The sequence below is a fragment of the Pongo abelii genome, chromosome Y (genome assembly GCF_028885655.2).
Source record: "Pongo abelii isolate AG06213 chromosome Y, NHGRI_mPonAbe1-v2.0_pri, whole genome shotgun sequence".
Taxonomy (NCBI): domain Eukaryota; kingdom Metazoa; phylum Chordata; class Mammalia; order Primates; family Hominidae; genus Pongo; species Pongo abelii.
In genome coordinates, this window is record NC_072009.2 from 2,947,803 (window position 1) to 2,960,454 (window position 12,652).

A 12,652-nucleotide genomic window follows, 5' to 3' on the forward strand; every position below is an offset into this window, starting at 1 on the left:
TTTAACTGATGTGTAAACTTCATTTTTTAAAAAGATTTGACATAGTATAATTTCAATTTTCTCTAAAAAGAAATATAGTCCCTATTTGCTTGCCAAATAGTGAATTTGTATGAGTAAATGAGCAGTTCTTACCTTATTCAAGAGTACTCATTCATAATATGTTGTCTCAAATGATAGGAAAATTTGTTTCATTTAACACAAAGACATGAATGATTTTTAAAACATTTAACACAAAGACATGAATGATTTTTAAAACATTTTATTGTCTACTATTGGTACATTTTTAGTTACAGAATTTGCTAAGTTAAGTGATTGTAAGCAAAAATCATTGTGTGTTTGTGTCATCCCTGAAAGCAACTAAAGTGTTTACTTCAGTTCCCCTCTCATATTCTGGTCTTTTAATCCTGAAAAAAATAGCAAAAGGAACAATTAAATAATTTAATTGTTTCTAGTGAGTACCATTTACCATTTACAATACATTTATGCCTTCGGTTTTGTCAAAACAATGTACAACCACTTAAGTTGAACTCTATAATTTCCAAAGTTTCTTTGTTCTTTCATTGTCATTAGATATTAGGTGTCCACGAAGCCTTCTTCTACCTTCAGAACACTTAAAGCCTATTATTTTATAACAAAATAACAATTGCTACCTTTCTTTTGAGTAATTCTTGCATGCCAGGTTCCAAGCTCATCATGCTATTTTATTTTTCGTAAAACAACTCTAAGAACTATCATTATTTATACTCAAATTTTACACAAAAAGAAACTGAGTTTTAAAGAGTTCAAACTATCTGCCCAAAGTCACCTTTCCATAAATAGCTTTGTCAAGGTGTGAACACATTATAACTCCATGGTGTTAATTCTTAATAAGGAGAAATATAAATGCATTTTCTATGCACAGAGAGAACATGTGCTTTAGACTAGAATAGCCAATGATAAACATCAGATTACTTGGGATTCAATCAATTTCCTTTCTTTTTTTTTGAGGCGGAGTTTCACTCTTGTTACCCAGGCTATAGCGCAATGGCATGATCTTGGCTCACTGCAACCTCCACTTCCTGGATTCAAACAATTCTCCTGCCTCAGCCTCCCTAGTAATTGGAATTACAGGCATCTGCCTCCACTCCCAACTAATTTTTTTTTTTCCCCGTCATATTTTTAGTAGAGATATGGTTTCACCATGTTGACCAGGCTGGTCTCAAACTCCTGACCTCAGGTGATCCACCTGCCTGGGCTTCTCAAAGTGCTGAGATTACAAGTGTGAGCCACCCCACCCAGCTTCAATCAATTTTCAAAAATTCTGCCCCATATTCTCTGTAAACATGCTCACAATTTTTAAGCCGTTTATGACATATATTATGATTTTTTAATTCAGAAGTTATCACATTTATACCTGGACAGAGGCTTGAAAATGATCTGATTTTGTCATTTTCCCCCATTTAAAAGAAAAGAAAATACTCATATATTTGAAGTAATTTTTACAATAGTGCCTCCTTTTTGAGGGCAAAGCCAGAACTTGAACCTAGCTGTCCTGGCTGTCTCTCCTGGTCATTTCCACCTCACTTTTCTCTGCTTCTCAGTAGTATATCATCAATAGCTTGTATAAATTGGAATTACAGTTGGATACATATAAGTGATAGATCACATAATCTTATATACATAGAAATAAGACTTTATGGATGTGGATAAAGTTTGTTTTATTGATTATTCCCATTCATTTGTAAATGCTTCTTGTAATGGAAGATTCAGTCCTAAATTGAGGTAACTTCTTGTTAAAAGCTTAATCATCTATAGAATCTCAGTACTAAAAAGGACTCTAACAGCATGTTTAGTTTAGCTTCCTCCAGCCTCCTCCAAGTTAGACTGAAAACTACTGAAAACAGGAAACCTTCCTATAGGTTTTTTTTAAAGAGATATTCCCATCTACCTTTCATAGCTCATTCAAATATTTGCACTCTAAAAATTACCCACCCCATCTTATCCTAAGCCTTCACTGCAATTCTAGCCTCTTCTTGCTAGTCAAATCTTTGAAATGAAAGAACTGATATTCCCTTATGCTGTTGCCCTTAAAATTAAGAGGGTTTAATAATACATTTTTCTATTAATGGGTTTTCATAATATATAGTCTGGTAGAAATTCAATAATAATAAAATTTAATCCTATCATAAAAACTGTGGTCTTAATTACCAAGCCATTTAGATAAATTTGTTTATAATGTAAAGATACAACATATTACTTGGACTAATAGAATCATAGATCTGTAACTACTATAACTCTAGACCCTGAGTTGTTGGACCCCTTAGAACTCTGGGGCCAACTTTGCTGCACCATTTTCACAGGATTTGCATTGTAGTGGCTTCAAGTGTACTCACCACTTCCTCCTGCTTGGTCTTGTCTGTTGCTGGCCAAGCTTCCAGATGCAGATCAGGAAGTATGCGGGGCAGGGGCTGCATGGGGAACATTGGAGGCAGAGGTGGCTGTGGCAGCAGGGGCTGCATGGGGTGCACAGGTGGCTGGGGCTGCATGGGCTGGTGAGGCTGTGGCTGAACAGGCTGGGGCTGGAAGGGCTGCTGGGCAGGCAGAGGGAGGTTTGGCTGATGGTGTTGGGTTGGAGTCATGGATTGCTGGCCAGGAACAGGCATCAGTGGTTGTTGTGGGACCCCGGGCTGCTGAGCTGGCACCACTCGGATGTGGTGATGAGGCTGCAGGGTGTGAGTCAGGGGGTGCTGTTGGGACACCATGGGGATGATTTGGTGGTGCAGCCATCCACCCATGGGCTCGTAACCATAGGAAGAGTACTGGTGAGAAACAGAGAGGCAGGTTTACTATTGGCTCAGGTGAGTCCATCCAGAGAAGCGGCAGTGTTTTCTTTGCCATTGTGGCCACAGGAATATTTTATTTATTTTTCCTTTGCAAAAATTTTGTAAGTGTGTACACAGATATGATTTTTTACAAACTAAATTTCCCATTAGTGTCTGTATGTGGAGTACACATGGTATTTTCTTAAAATAGGAATTTAAATGCATGCCTAATATTTTCAGGGAATAAAGAACAAAATGTCTACATACTGGTGGTCTTATCATGCTCTGGTACCACTTCAAAGGGGTGAGCACCTTAAGAGAAAGATATATTAGAATCCATTTGATTTAATTTACTTTCATCCCATGCAGAAATTCACTGATGCAGTAGGTAATATAGACTCACTAAAGCAATCCTGTCAACATTGATAGCATGAGAATATGAGTTCTACAAGAGAAAGAAGAAGGTAAAACATTTGTTGGGTACTTCCTGTGTGTCAGGCACTGTGTTTACATCCATCGCACACATTCTTCATCTTTTCTCATATGCTAGGAGGCGAGTATTGTTACTCTCACTTTTTAGATAAGGTCATGGGAAGTTAAAGAGATTCATTAACTTGACTGAAGTTACAAAGGGAGTAAATCTGTTTATTTCCATAGCTCCTGCTCTTCATTGTAAGAGCAAAGCAAACATAAAATTATGCCATAATAATGTGACATAATGCTAATTTCATCTTTCAGTGTAAACACTGTCCCTCATCCTAAAAACACAGATTTACTGATCAAATTTGTCAATCTTTCAGGTTTAACAGAAAACCTCGCCCCAGATTCTTACTAACATTTGTTAGCAGCTTGTGTAAGTAAATAAACTCACAGATTGTTACCTGAACTTGTGAGAGAAGTAAGAATTTTATTCCTTTCTGAACAGTATATACACTTGGTTAACCTTAGGTTTGGGGATTCTTTATATAGTAATACAGCATGTAGTCAAAAAAAAAATTAGTTACGTTGCTCATATTATACTTGACAAAGCAGTTTTTATAATTATTAACTATATTACTCTCCAATATTTTGAAATGTGAATATTGCAGTAATTTCCCTTGTCCAAATGAGAAAACCAGGGTTCCAAAGAGAGGAAATTATTTGCCCAAAGTTAGTAATTTTACCTAATCTTTACATTTTACCAGATGGGATAGAACCGAGCTGGTCATTCAGAGTTGACTTTTTGCTCTTTCATGGAACCTTCCTGAGCAGTGGTTCATGAATGAATCAGCTTACAGCCATATTTAGGAGGAAAGAGTCAATCCGAATGGTCAGGCAGGAGGGTGCTGGAACAACACAGGCTTGAGGCCAGCCATCAGAGCTTAAACTGGGAAGCTAATGGTAGAAACTGTAAAATTGGGACCACTTGAGAAACCACTTCATTTAGGATGAAGAATCAACTCACTGTTCTTTACAGAGCTTAGGGACTGTTAATGCAAACAGTGATCAAAATTAGTAAAGAGAAAAATTACCTCATAGCTGAAGTTGATATAACCAGGGTGCCCAGGATGAGGTGGTAGCTTTTACAGGGAGGAGGGGAGGAGAAGAGAAAGAGAGAGGAAGGGAGAGTGTGAAGGAAGGGAAGAGAAAGAGATTAAGTCAGTATGCAATTGTTAACATTGAGAGGCTAAAATTACTTTTAGAAAACCTATATAGTACAGAATACATTTGAGGTCTGTTTTTCGTTAAAACAAATGTGCTATGTAGGAGAGGAGACCTCTTATTTTAAAGAGGTCTAGAATAGCTAAATGATTGTCCCTGGGGTTATAGTCTTAAAGTTGGAGACCTGGAAGCAGAAACCAGGACACATTTATTTTCCATTGATCAAACAACATCCTTCTCCCACCCCAGTGCTGTCAATGAATTCTGCCTTATCCTTTCTAACAGTTTACTTGCTGATAAAACTCACCCCATTTTGGGGAGTGAAGTATGTTTCTTTTACATGGTAAAGAAGTATCAACAAGCAGAGAATTGTCTCACAAATGTTCCCTTGTAGATCAAGAGGTGGTCAAGTACTTTAAGCATCTAAGGGATTTCTCATAATTGACATGCAAAGTAAACAACACCTCCATACAACAAAAGAAGCCACAAAAGAAACCACAAGGTGGAAATTAATGAATGCCAGAACAAGATGGGGGGAGAAAGTAGAAACATTATAAATCTCATGGAAAAATGTGAAAGAGTTTATTTAGACCTATCTTTTTTATTATTCTCCCAGTGTTTTTATGGCAGAAAAAAAATGTTTAAGTTTAAAATAAAAGGCCACGTGAATGATGATCTGAATCAGTTCTGTCTGTCCTCTCAAAAGTGGGGTCCAAGTGTTTGGCGCCTGCCTTGTGGAACTCTGGTTGTGCCCGAGGTCCACGTGAAGGAGAAGAGAGACAATCATGAAGAAAATCTCCCTCAGACATTGACCTCGTTTAGGACTGGCTATATTAAATTATTTTAAAATTCTTGCATTTCACAGGAGGGGTTTATTCAGTCTCATCTGGATGTGAATGGTTTTATTCAGGTCCTATACCGTTTTGATCGATACCATCTTAGAGAGCAGGAAAAGGGCTGAATTTGTAATGCTGGAACTCCTGAGAAGACTAGGGATTGCCACAGGGCAGGATTTCAGGAAGGGAGAGCAAAGAAACTTGGCTTTGTGGGTGAGAGAGGAAGAGAGGAGGTAGGTGTGGAAGCTTGCTGGCTTCTGGTTGTATCAACTGCTCTTTATGCCGCCAAAAAGTAGACGCAGGCTGCTTGGCATGCATATGATCTAAGTTCTCTGCCTTTATGCACCTGTGTCCAGACAGAGTGGGTGTGACACCCTGGTGTTTAATACATTTGAATATAAACTACATCACTATATATTGGGTGTAGGTGGGATCCTGGACAACCTCAAGAAAGCCACATACTTATCAGACGCACCCAAAGGGGTGGGACTTCTGAGAATAGTTAAGATGGTTCTAGAAGTGGATTCCTAACACAGAAATCTTACCCTTTGAGTGGTAACAGCAGTAATATGTGGAGGGCAAGAAGATATCTGGAAACTTGAGAGGAATTGGGTTTTAGACCAAATGGGCATTTTGGTAATATTTTTATAAGGCTTATTAAGCACTTTCTCTGGAGACTTTTCAAGAGCTTTCAAAAGCTTCCTCCATGCCAGGCACCATGGCTCACGCCTGTAATCTCAGCACTTTAGGAGGCTGAGGTGGGCAGATCATGAGGTCAGGAGATCGAGACCCTCCTGGCTAACATGGTGAAACTCCGTCTCTACTAAAAATACCAAAAATTAGCGCGGCATGCTGGCACATGCCTGTATTCCCAGTTACTCAGGAGGCTGAGGCAGGAGAATTGCTTGAACCTGGGAGGTAGAGGTTGCAGTGAGCTGAGATCATGCCACTGCACTCCAGCCTGGGTGACAGAGAGAGACTCCATCTCAATAACAACAACAACAACAAAAAAAAAAACACAGAAAAAACAAAAGCTTCCTCCATCTAGCAATGGGTGGTGATATTTACAAGCTAATGGTATCAACTGAATCTCCTGGGGTGCTTGTAAAAATACAGAGTCCTGGGCCCAACCCCAGCTGTACCAAATCAGAACCTCTAGTGGAAGCATCTCAGAGTCTATTTTATTTATTTAATTAATTGATTTATTTTTAAATTTTTGTGGGTACATAAATAGTTATATATATTCATGGTGTACAATATGATGTTTTGACATATATTTACAGTGTGGGAAGATTAAATGAGGCTAATCAATGGAACACTATTCAGCCTTAAAAAGGAATAAAATCCTGACATTTACAAAGATGTGAATGAGCATGAAAGACGTTATACTGAGCAAAATAAGCTAGGAAGAGATAATCTATTTTTTCACTCCTCAAAGTGTTTCTTCAACACAGATGTTTTGGGGCCTCTCAGCTTAAATTGTTTTAAACCTTAGTTTCCCAGCTAGGGGACAGATTCTTATTTCCATGTTTGTAAATTGGACACAACTTATGCAAAGAATGTTTTACTCACAGGCATGGCAAAAGCTGCTCCGACAAGGCAGGCAAACAAAATCCAGGTCCCCATTTCTTGATGGTTCTGAAATGAAAATCAACAAGTGCTTTTCTCATCTCTTCTCAAACATGTGCATCATAAAATGGCTTAAAAAACATAATCTGCTTTTGTCTGTGGGTAGCAAGTAGGATACTCTTTGCAAGGTTAGTTTTTCATATTTGATTTCAAGTTCTCAGTCCATTTTATTGTTTTGGAGTCACAGTAGTTAGAATAAAATCATTTTTCATTTATGTTGGAAACTGAACAAGTTGAGGAAAATAAATCATGTTGTTATGTAATTTGGAATGCCATATACCTGTCTATCTGTATGGTCCTGTAAAGCCATACAAGCTAAGTAAAATTTTTAATTAATAATCGAAGGAACAAATTTGGCTCTTAAGGTTCAAGAGCCCATCAAGGTAGGTATTTACCCATTACTACATAGCATTTTATCATTTTAAAATGAGGAGCTGAGAAATATTTCTTGTATTATCCATCTAGTTATTGATACTGTTAAAAACAAAGACTGATGATTTGAGGGAAAAAATCCAAGTTATTTGCCAAAACAGATTAAGAAATGACAGGGATTTCCAGCCTTATAGAACTTCAGGCAAGTAAAATGTCTGAGCTCAGGGGGTCTGCACAGCAAAAGATGAGGTTAAACAGAAAGGCAAATAAAACAATAATCTGTGAATTTATTGATTCTTCAGTAAGTTTTGGATAATTTATATCTGAAAGATTCTATTTTTATTTCATGGTATCTTCCTTTTGATATATGTTCTAACTTAATTACTCTACAAATTAGAGATGTGAGATATGAATTAAAACTTGTTCAGTTAAACATATGCACAATGTTTTGTGGCTCAAATTATTGACTAACTTTAAAAATCTTTAAGTAAAAAGACATTAATTTTGGTAAAGACAGTGAGTATAATATGTAGTAATGCTGATATGAGTACTACATTGATGTTCTATCCTAAATGTGTGTTATTAAACTTGAAATCATTTTTTAAAAGAGATAAAGTTTTAGATGATGGTTTTAGTATGAAATAATGTATTATTTGATGTATTTAACAAAAAAATGTGTTAAAAGTAATAAAGACAGCCTTAAAGTATTATTTCAATTTAATTTACAAGTGAGTTTGGCCCCCAGGAACTCCTTTTGGGTTCTAAAATTAAAATTTAAATACACATATAGACAAATACTTTGATGCATTATAAAGTAAAAAAAAAAAATTAATGACAGTCAAATTTAATTATAATCCAACAGAAGTAATGGATTCTTAACAGCATAAAGTATTAGAAACATGGAATTTATTTGCATCTATTAAATGTGAATTACAGAAAAGAAGCAGAATAAAAAGGACACAAAATAATGTGTAAAATCCACATACCTTTAAATATATTCAAAGAAACTTTCTTTGTGCAACACAGGGAGGCTTGGTCCTTTAGATTTTCTTTAACTATGAGCTCAATTTATATCCTTCAAGGTATCTACAACAACCAATCAGATTTGTGAAGAAAAAAATGTGTTGAATATGACTAAAAATTCCTGTATCATCATAATTTTTTTGCAACCATGGCTAAATATAAGGTAGTATATTGTGATTAGTCCATATAGTCCTTCATTATAGTCAACAATATGTTTAACAAGCAAAAGGAGCTTCATTGCACTGTTTTTAAGTCAGCAAATTTGTAGCTTGTACATGCCAAAACATTCAGACTTATGTTTAAGAGGATCTTATGTCATTGCCTGTGATCGATTAAAATTTTAAAATCACTACAGCTGTATTTTTTGCTTTCCTTAAAGGTATGTCCTTTGTTCCCTGTTACTACTTGTTTGTCACCACTCTGTTGTTCAGAAAAGGGCCAAAGTCTCTCTGGTGTGATCTGCAACTATTTATTATCTAAATAAATTCAAGGTTATCATAGTAGCAAAACTTTTATGCATGATCTAAAAGGCAAGACAAAGAGGGATTTTACACATTGGTCAGCACACATAAAAATATATTTAAATACTTAGGAACACCTATCATAAGGCATATTGCCCTGGCTACTTCATCCTATATAGCATATCAGCCTTTCTAAGTATGATGACCTTCTTTGCCCATGTACTTCTAGCCCCTTTCTGCTTTCTTTCATGCATGAAACAGATTTTCTTTTTCTTTAGTGTCTCTTTAGTTGCATTGTTTTCATATTTTTAGTAAGCTCTACTTTGCCTAAGCAACAACAACAAAAGTCTGTCCTTCTCTGAGGACTGTGATCGATTAAAAGCATGCTTTTTTATAACCCTTTCATCTTAGTGAACCACAAAAATTTATGATTTTATTTTATATCTGATCAATTAAAAATCTAGCATCAAGAGATAATTAATGATATATCTATCAATATTAAATTAATAAAGGAAATAGTAATACCCAGATACAACTAATATTATAGCTGAACCTCTTTGAATAATTAGCTAATATTTATAAACTTTTTGCATATGAATATTATACCATATAGATGAGACAAATTTGAAGAATTAAATTCAAGGACAAAATATGTATGAAAAGCACATGTATAGTAGTTAATGCTATGATATAAATGCATGTGGGTTCACCTTACCCAAGTTTCACCAAGGGGCAACCTTCAAGTTATTTAGCTTGTCTGAGCCACAGTTTCTTCATATATAAACTGGGAACAGTAATAAAAGCTTTTTAATAGAATTAGCATGAAAATTAGAGAGAGACATCCTTAGTAAATGGAAAGTTATTTATTACCTGTCCTAATTCACCACATGGCACTTAGAAATTTTTTAAAGATGAAAATAAGATTCTAGGATGATGTGGGGATACTAGTAAGAAATGAATACTTTTTATGAAGAAAGGTAAATCTTTCAAGCTAAAAGGAAGAAAGGTAAACCTATTACCTTCTACTTCTTGCTATCAAGAAGTAGAAAGATGTAGAAAGAAGTAGAAAGAAGTAGAAAGATGTAGAAGATTATAAAGGGCAACACAGATGAGTTAAAGTGAACACAGAATATAGTTCTAAATGCCAGCTGTATCCAGGATAGAATATAGTTCTAAATGCCAGCAGTACCCACGGTGTATATGTATTTATGAATATATTTATTGGTGAATTGTATATTGAAGGTAAGAATACTCTTTGAAGGAAATTGTAAAACTAAGTTTTAAGAAAACAGGCTTTAGCATATTTGTAGAGAAGAGGTGAGAGAGTGAGGGAGTAAAAGAAAATAGAAGGGAAGTATAATACATATTCTCCTTCAATTTATTTTATCTTATTTTATTTTTATTTCATTTTATTTACATTTATTGAAGTTCCTAAAAGGATTTAAGAAATTTTTCTACAAAATTATGGGTGATCTCTACTAAAGAAATGATTGAAAACAAAAAGTAGAGGTCTTGTGGCTTTAACAATTTTTTTTATGTTGTCTCATATTTTTGAATGATAAGAAACTATATATTTGTTCAATGTAAACAACAGAATGCTTGCTTCTGATTCACTGTGGGGAATTATCCAGAGTTTGATGACCAGTATCACAAAAACAATATGATTCTGTTTGTTTTTCCCAACTGAATATCCTAATTCATACAGTCTTAACATATGGATAACTCTGCTTGAAATCTCTCCATTTAGGTCTCCCTTAAACATTTAAAAATTATCAGCTGTTTTGGAAGACAGAATAAAATTTCAGCAGAAAACTTTTTTATATAAACAAAAATTTAATTTATGAATAAGTTGAATTTTAAAAAGAAAATATATTATTGTATTGACTACTTTCTGAGGAAGAGGATCAAAATAGCTGATTAGATGTTGCTAATATGTACTGCTTCCATGGAGAGAAACCTGAATAGCAAGTGGTATTCACACTTTAAACACATTGTCTAAGAGAGAATCCTAGGGTTGAACAGACAAGTGATAAGAATAACTGAAAGCACATAAAAAAAGGGCTTAAGGTAGCTTGCCCAGCCAGGGATTAAGAGAAGCTCCTAAATATGGAAAAAGAGTAAAAGAGAAACCCCCAGGGTTCCACCCTTCTGTAACAGGCTTTTCTGTTATTGCCTATGGGAGATACCCTTGATCCATGTAAGCCTCAGGCCTAACATAGGGAGAGACCTAGACATTGCACAGAGACATTGTTCCAGAAAAGGAACACACCTAGAAGCCCACAGACATGAGCCCAGAGCAGCTACAGCTTGGCACGATTCCAAGAACCTACATGCTGGTATCTACTCCTGCCCAGAGGCCAGAACTGAAATGGCTGCTGCCACTGGGCCAAAAAGGGAGAGGAGAGAAGGGACACTCCCACAAACCACTAGGACAATCCTTACCATATTGCTACAGCATACTGTAGGACCAGGGTGTGATAAGTCAGCAGTCCTCACAACTTCTTACTCGTGCAACTCACCAGAGAGAAACCCTGCCCTTCCTGGTCATGGGTTCATGGCACCATCTTGAGAATTTAAGGTTGGGATGTGCTCCACACTGGGGCTGAGTCCAAACAGACATGGCTGCAGCTACCATGTGACCAAGAAAGGACAGGTGAGACCAGACTGTTAGACAAACATAAGACAATTCCCACCACTCTGCTGTGGGCTACTGTGAGACTAGGGCATGAAGAGTCTTAACTCCCCACAGCTTCTATAGCTTCTTACCCATGCTGTTCCACCTGAGAGGCCCCCCTCCCTGGTGGTAGGCTCACAATGCACCAACGATATCATCCCACACTACAGCATTCCTCCAGTAATGCCTGCCTGTCACAGCCAGTGTGTGAAGACACTGCCAGGGCCCTGAGGAGAAGCCCCAGACTCAGGGCTCTAGTATGTTATCCAGGAGCCCAGAAATATCCTGGCCCAGCGCATCACCAATCGCATTTGATCACTTCTGCCAGGGTTTGAAGTCCGACTGACCCAATCTATTGATATTGCCACAGATGACACCCATCCATTCATGCCACCAGCAAGCTAGAGAACTATCCTACCCAATACATCACAGCTACTAGCAACACCAACATGGGCTTCTGGTTCCCAATGTGTTCCTCCACCACTGCTACTGCTATAACACATATCATACCAGCTGGACAGGGGCCTGAGAATCCACCTAGTCACCCAGACCACTGCTCTCACTACCAGTGTCTAAGCAAGCTGTCTAGTGGTCCAATAATTGACTTTCCAGGACCCAGTAACATTGGTGCCTATTTAAGCTGCATTGATGGCTACGAACAGGGATGCTTGATGTACCACTGCCACTGGGGGCATTAACCCACCTGGTATCACAGTCCCCAGAAAAACTTCACCATAACCTCAACTAATAACCATACCCTAAGCCACTGAGCAAATCAGAGACACCACTGAACTTGCTTAGTACTGAAGAAATCATACGGAGATTACACAACTGCAGTTACCCAAAATCAAAGCCAAATGTCTCAAACAATTGTGTGTGTGTGTGTGTGTGTGTGTGTGTGTGTACCTTCAGGAGAAAATTCTCCCGTATCAGAGCAATTTCAAAAACTTGTAAGAAGCAACTGTTATGGCAGATGTGCAGATCCTAACATAAGGACACCGAAACAAGAAAAAGTAAGAAAATATGACATCACCAAAGGACCACAATAATTATCCAGCAAGAAGTCCTCTTTTCCCCTTTCAAGGATTTCCACAGGGACTTTTTACTGAGGATAAGATCATGACACGGTGCCAGGTTTCCCACGTACAACCCTCATTTTGGGTGAGCATTCCTGCCATACTTAGCTCAGGGGATCCTTTCCAGTACAGCTCTATA

At 37.1% G+C, this 12,652-nt stretch overlaps 1 protein-coding gene across 2 annotated transcripts in view; it reads right to left on the reverse strand.

Annotated features, from left to right (window-relative positions):
* Positions 1-243: 243 nt before the first annotated feature.
* Positions 244-12,652, reverse strand: part of AMELY (amelogenin Y-linked) — a 333,671-nt gene continuing 321,262 nt past the window's right edge. Inside the window, exons 1-7 of one of the 2 annotated variants that reach the window (XM_054545400.1) lie at positions 8,266-8,319; positions 6,851-6,916; positions 4,313-4,360; positions 3,205-3,246; positions 3,069-3,113; positions 2,373-2,798; positions 244-404 (exon numbers count right to left, since the gene is read on the reverse strand). In XM_054545400.1, the coding sequence (XP_054401375.1) occupies positions 399-404; positions 2,373-2,798; positions 3,069-3,113; positions 3,205-3,246; positions 4,313-4,360; positions 6,851-6,904 (621 nt within the window). In that variant the 5' untranslated portion in view covers positions 6,905-6,916; positions 8,266-8,319 and the 3' untranslated portion in view covers positions 244-398. Of the gene's footprint in view, positions 405-2,372; positions 2,799-3,068; positions 3,114-3,204; positions 3,247-4,312; positions 4,361-6,850; positions 6,917-8,265; positions 8,366-12,652 lie in introns of those variants that run through there. The other variant, XM_054545401.1, reaches the window with a different exon arrangement.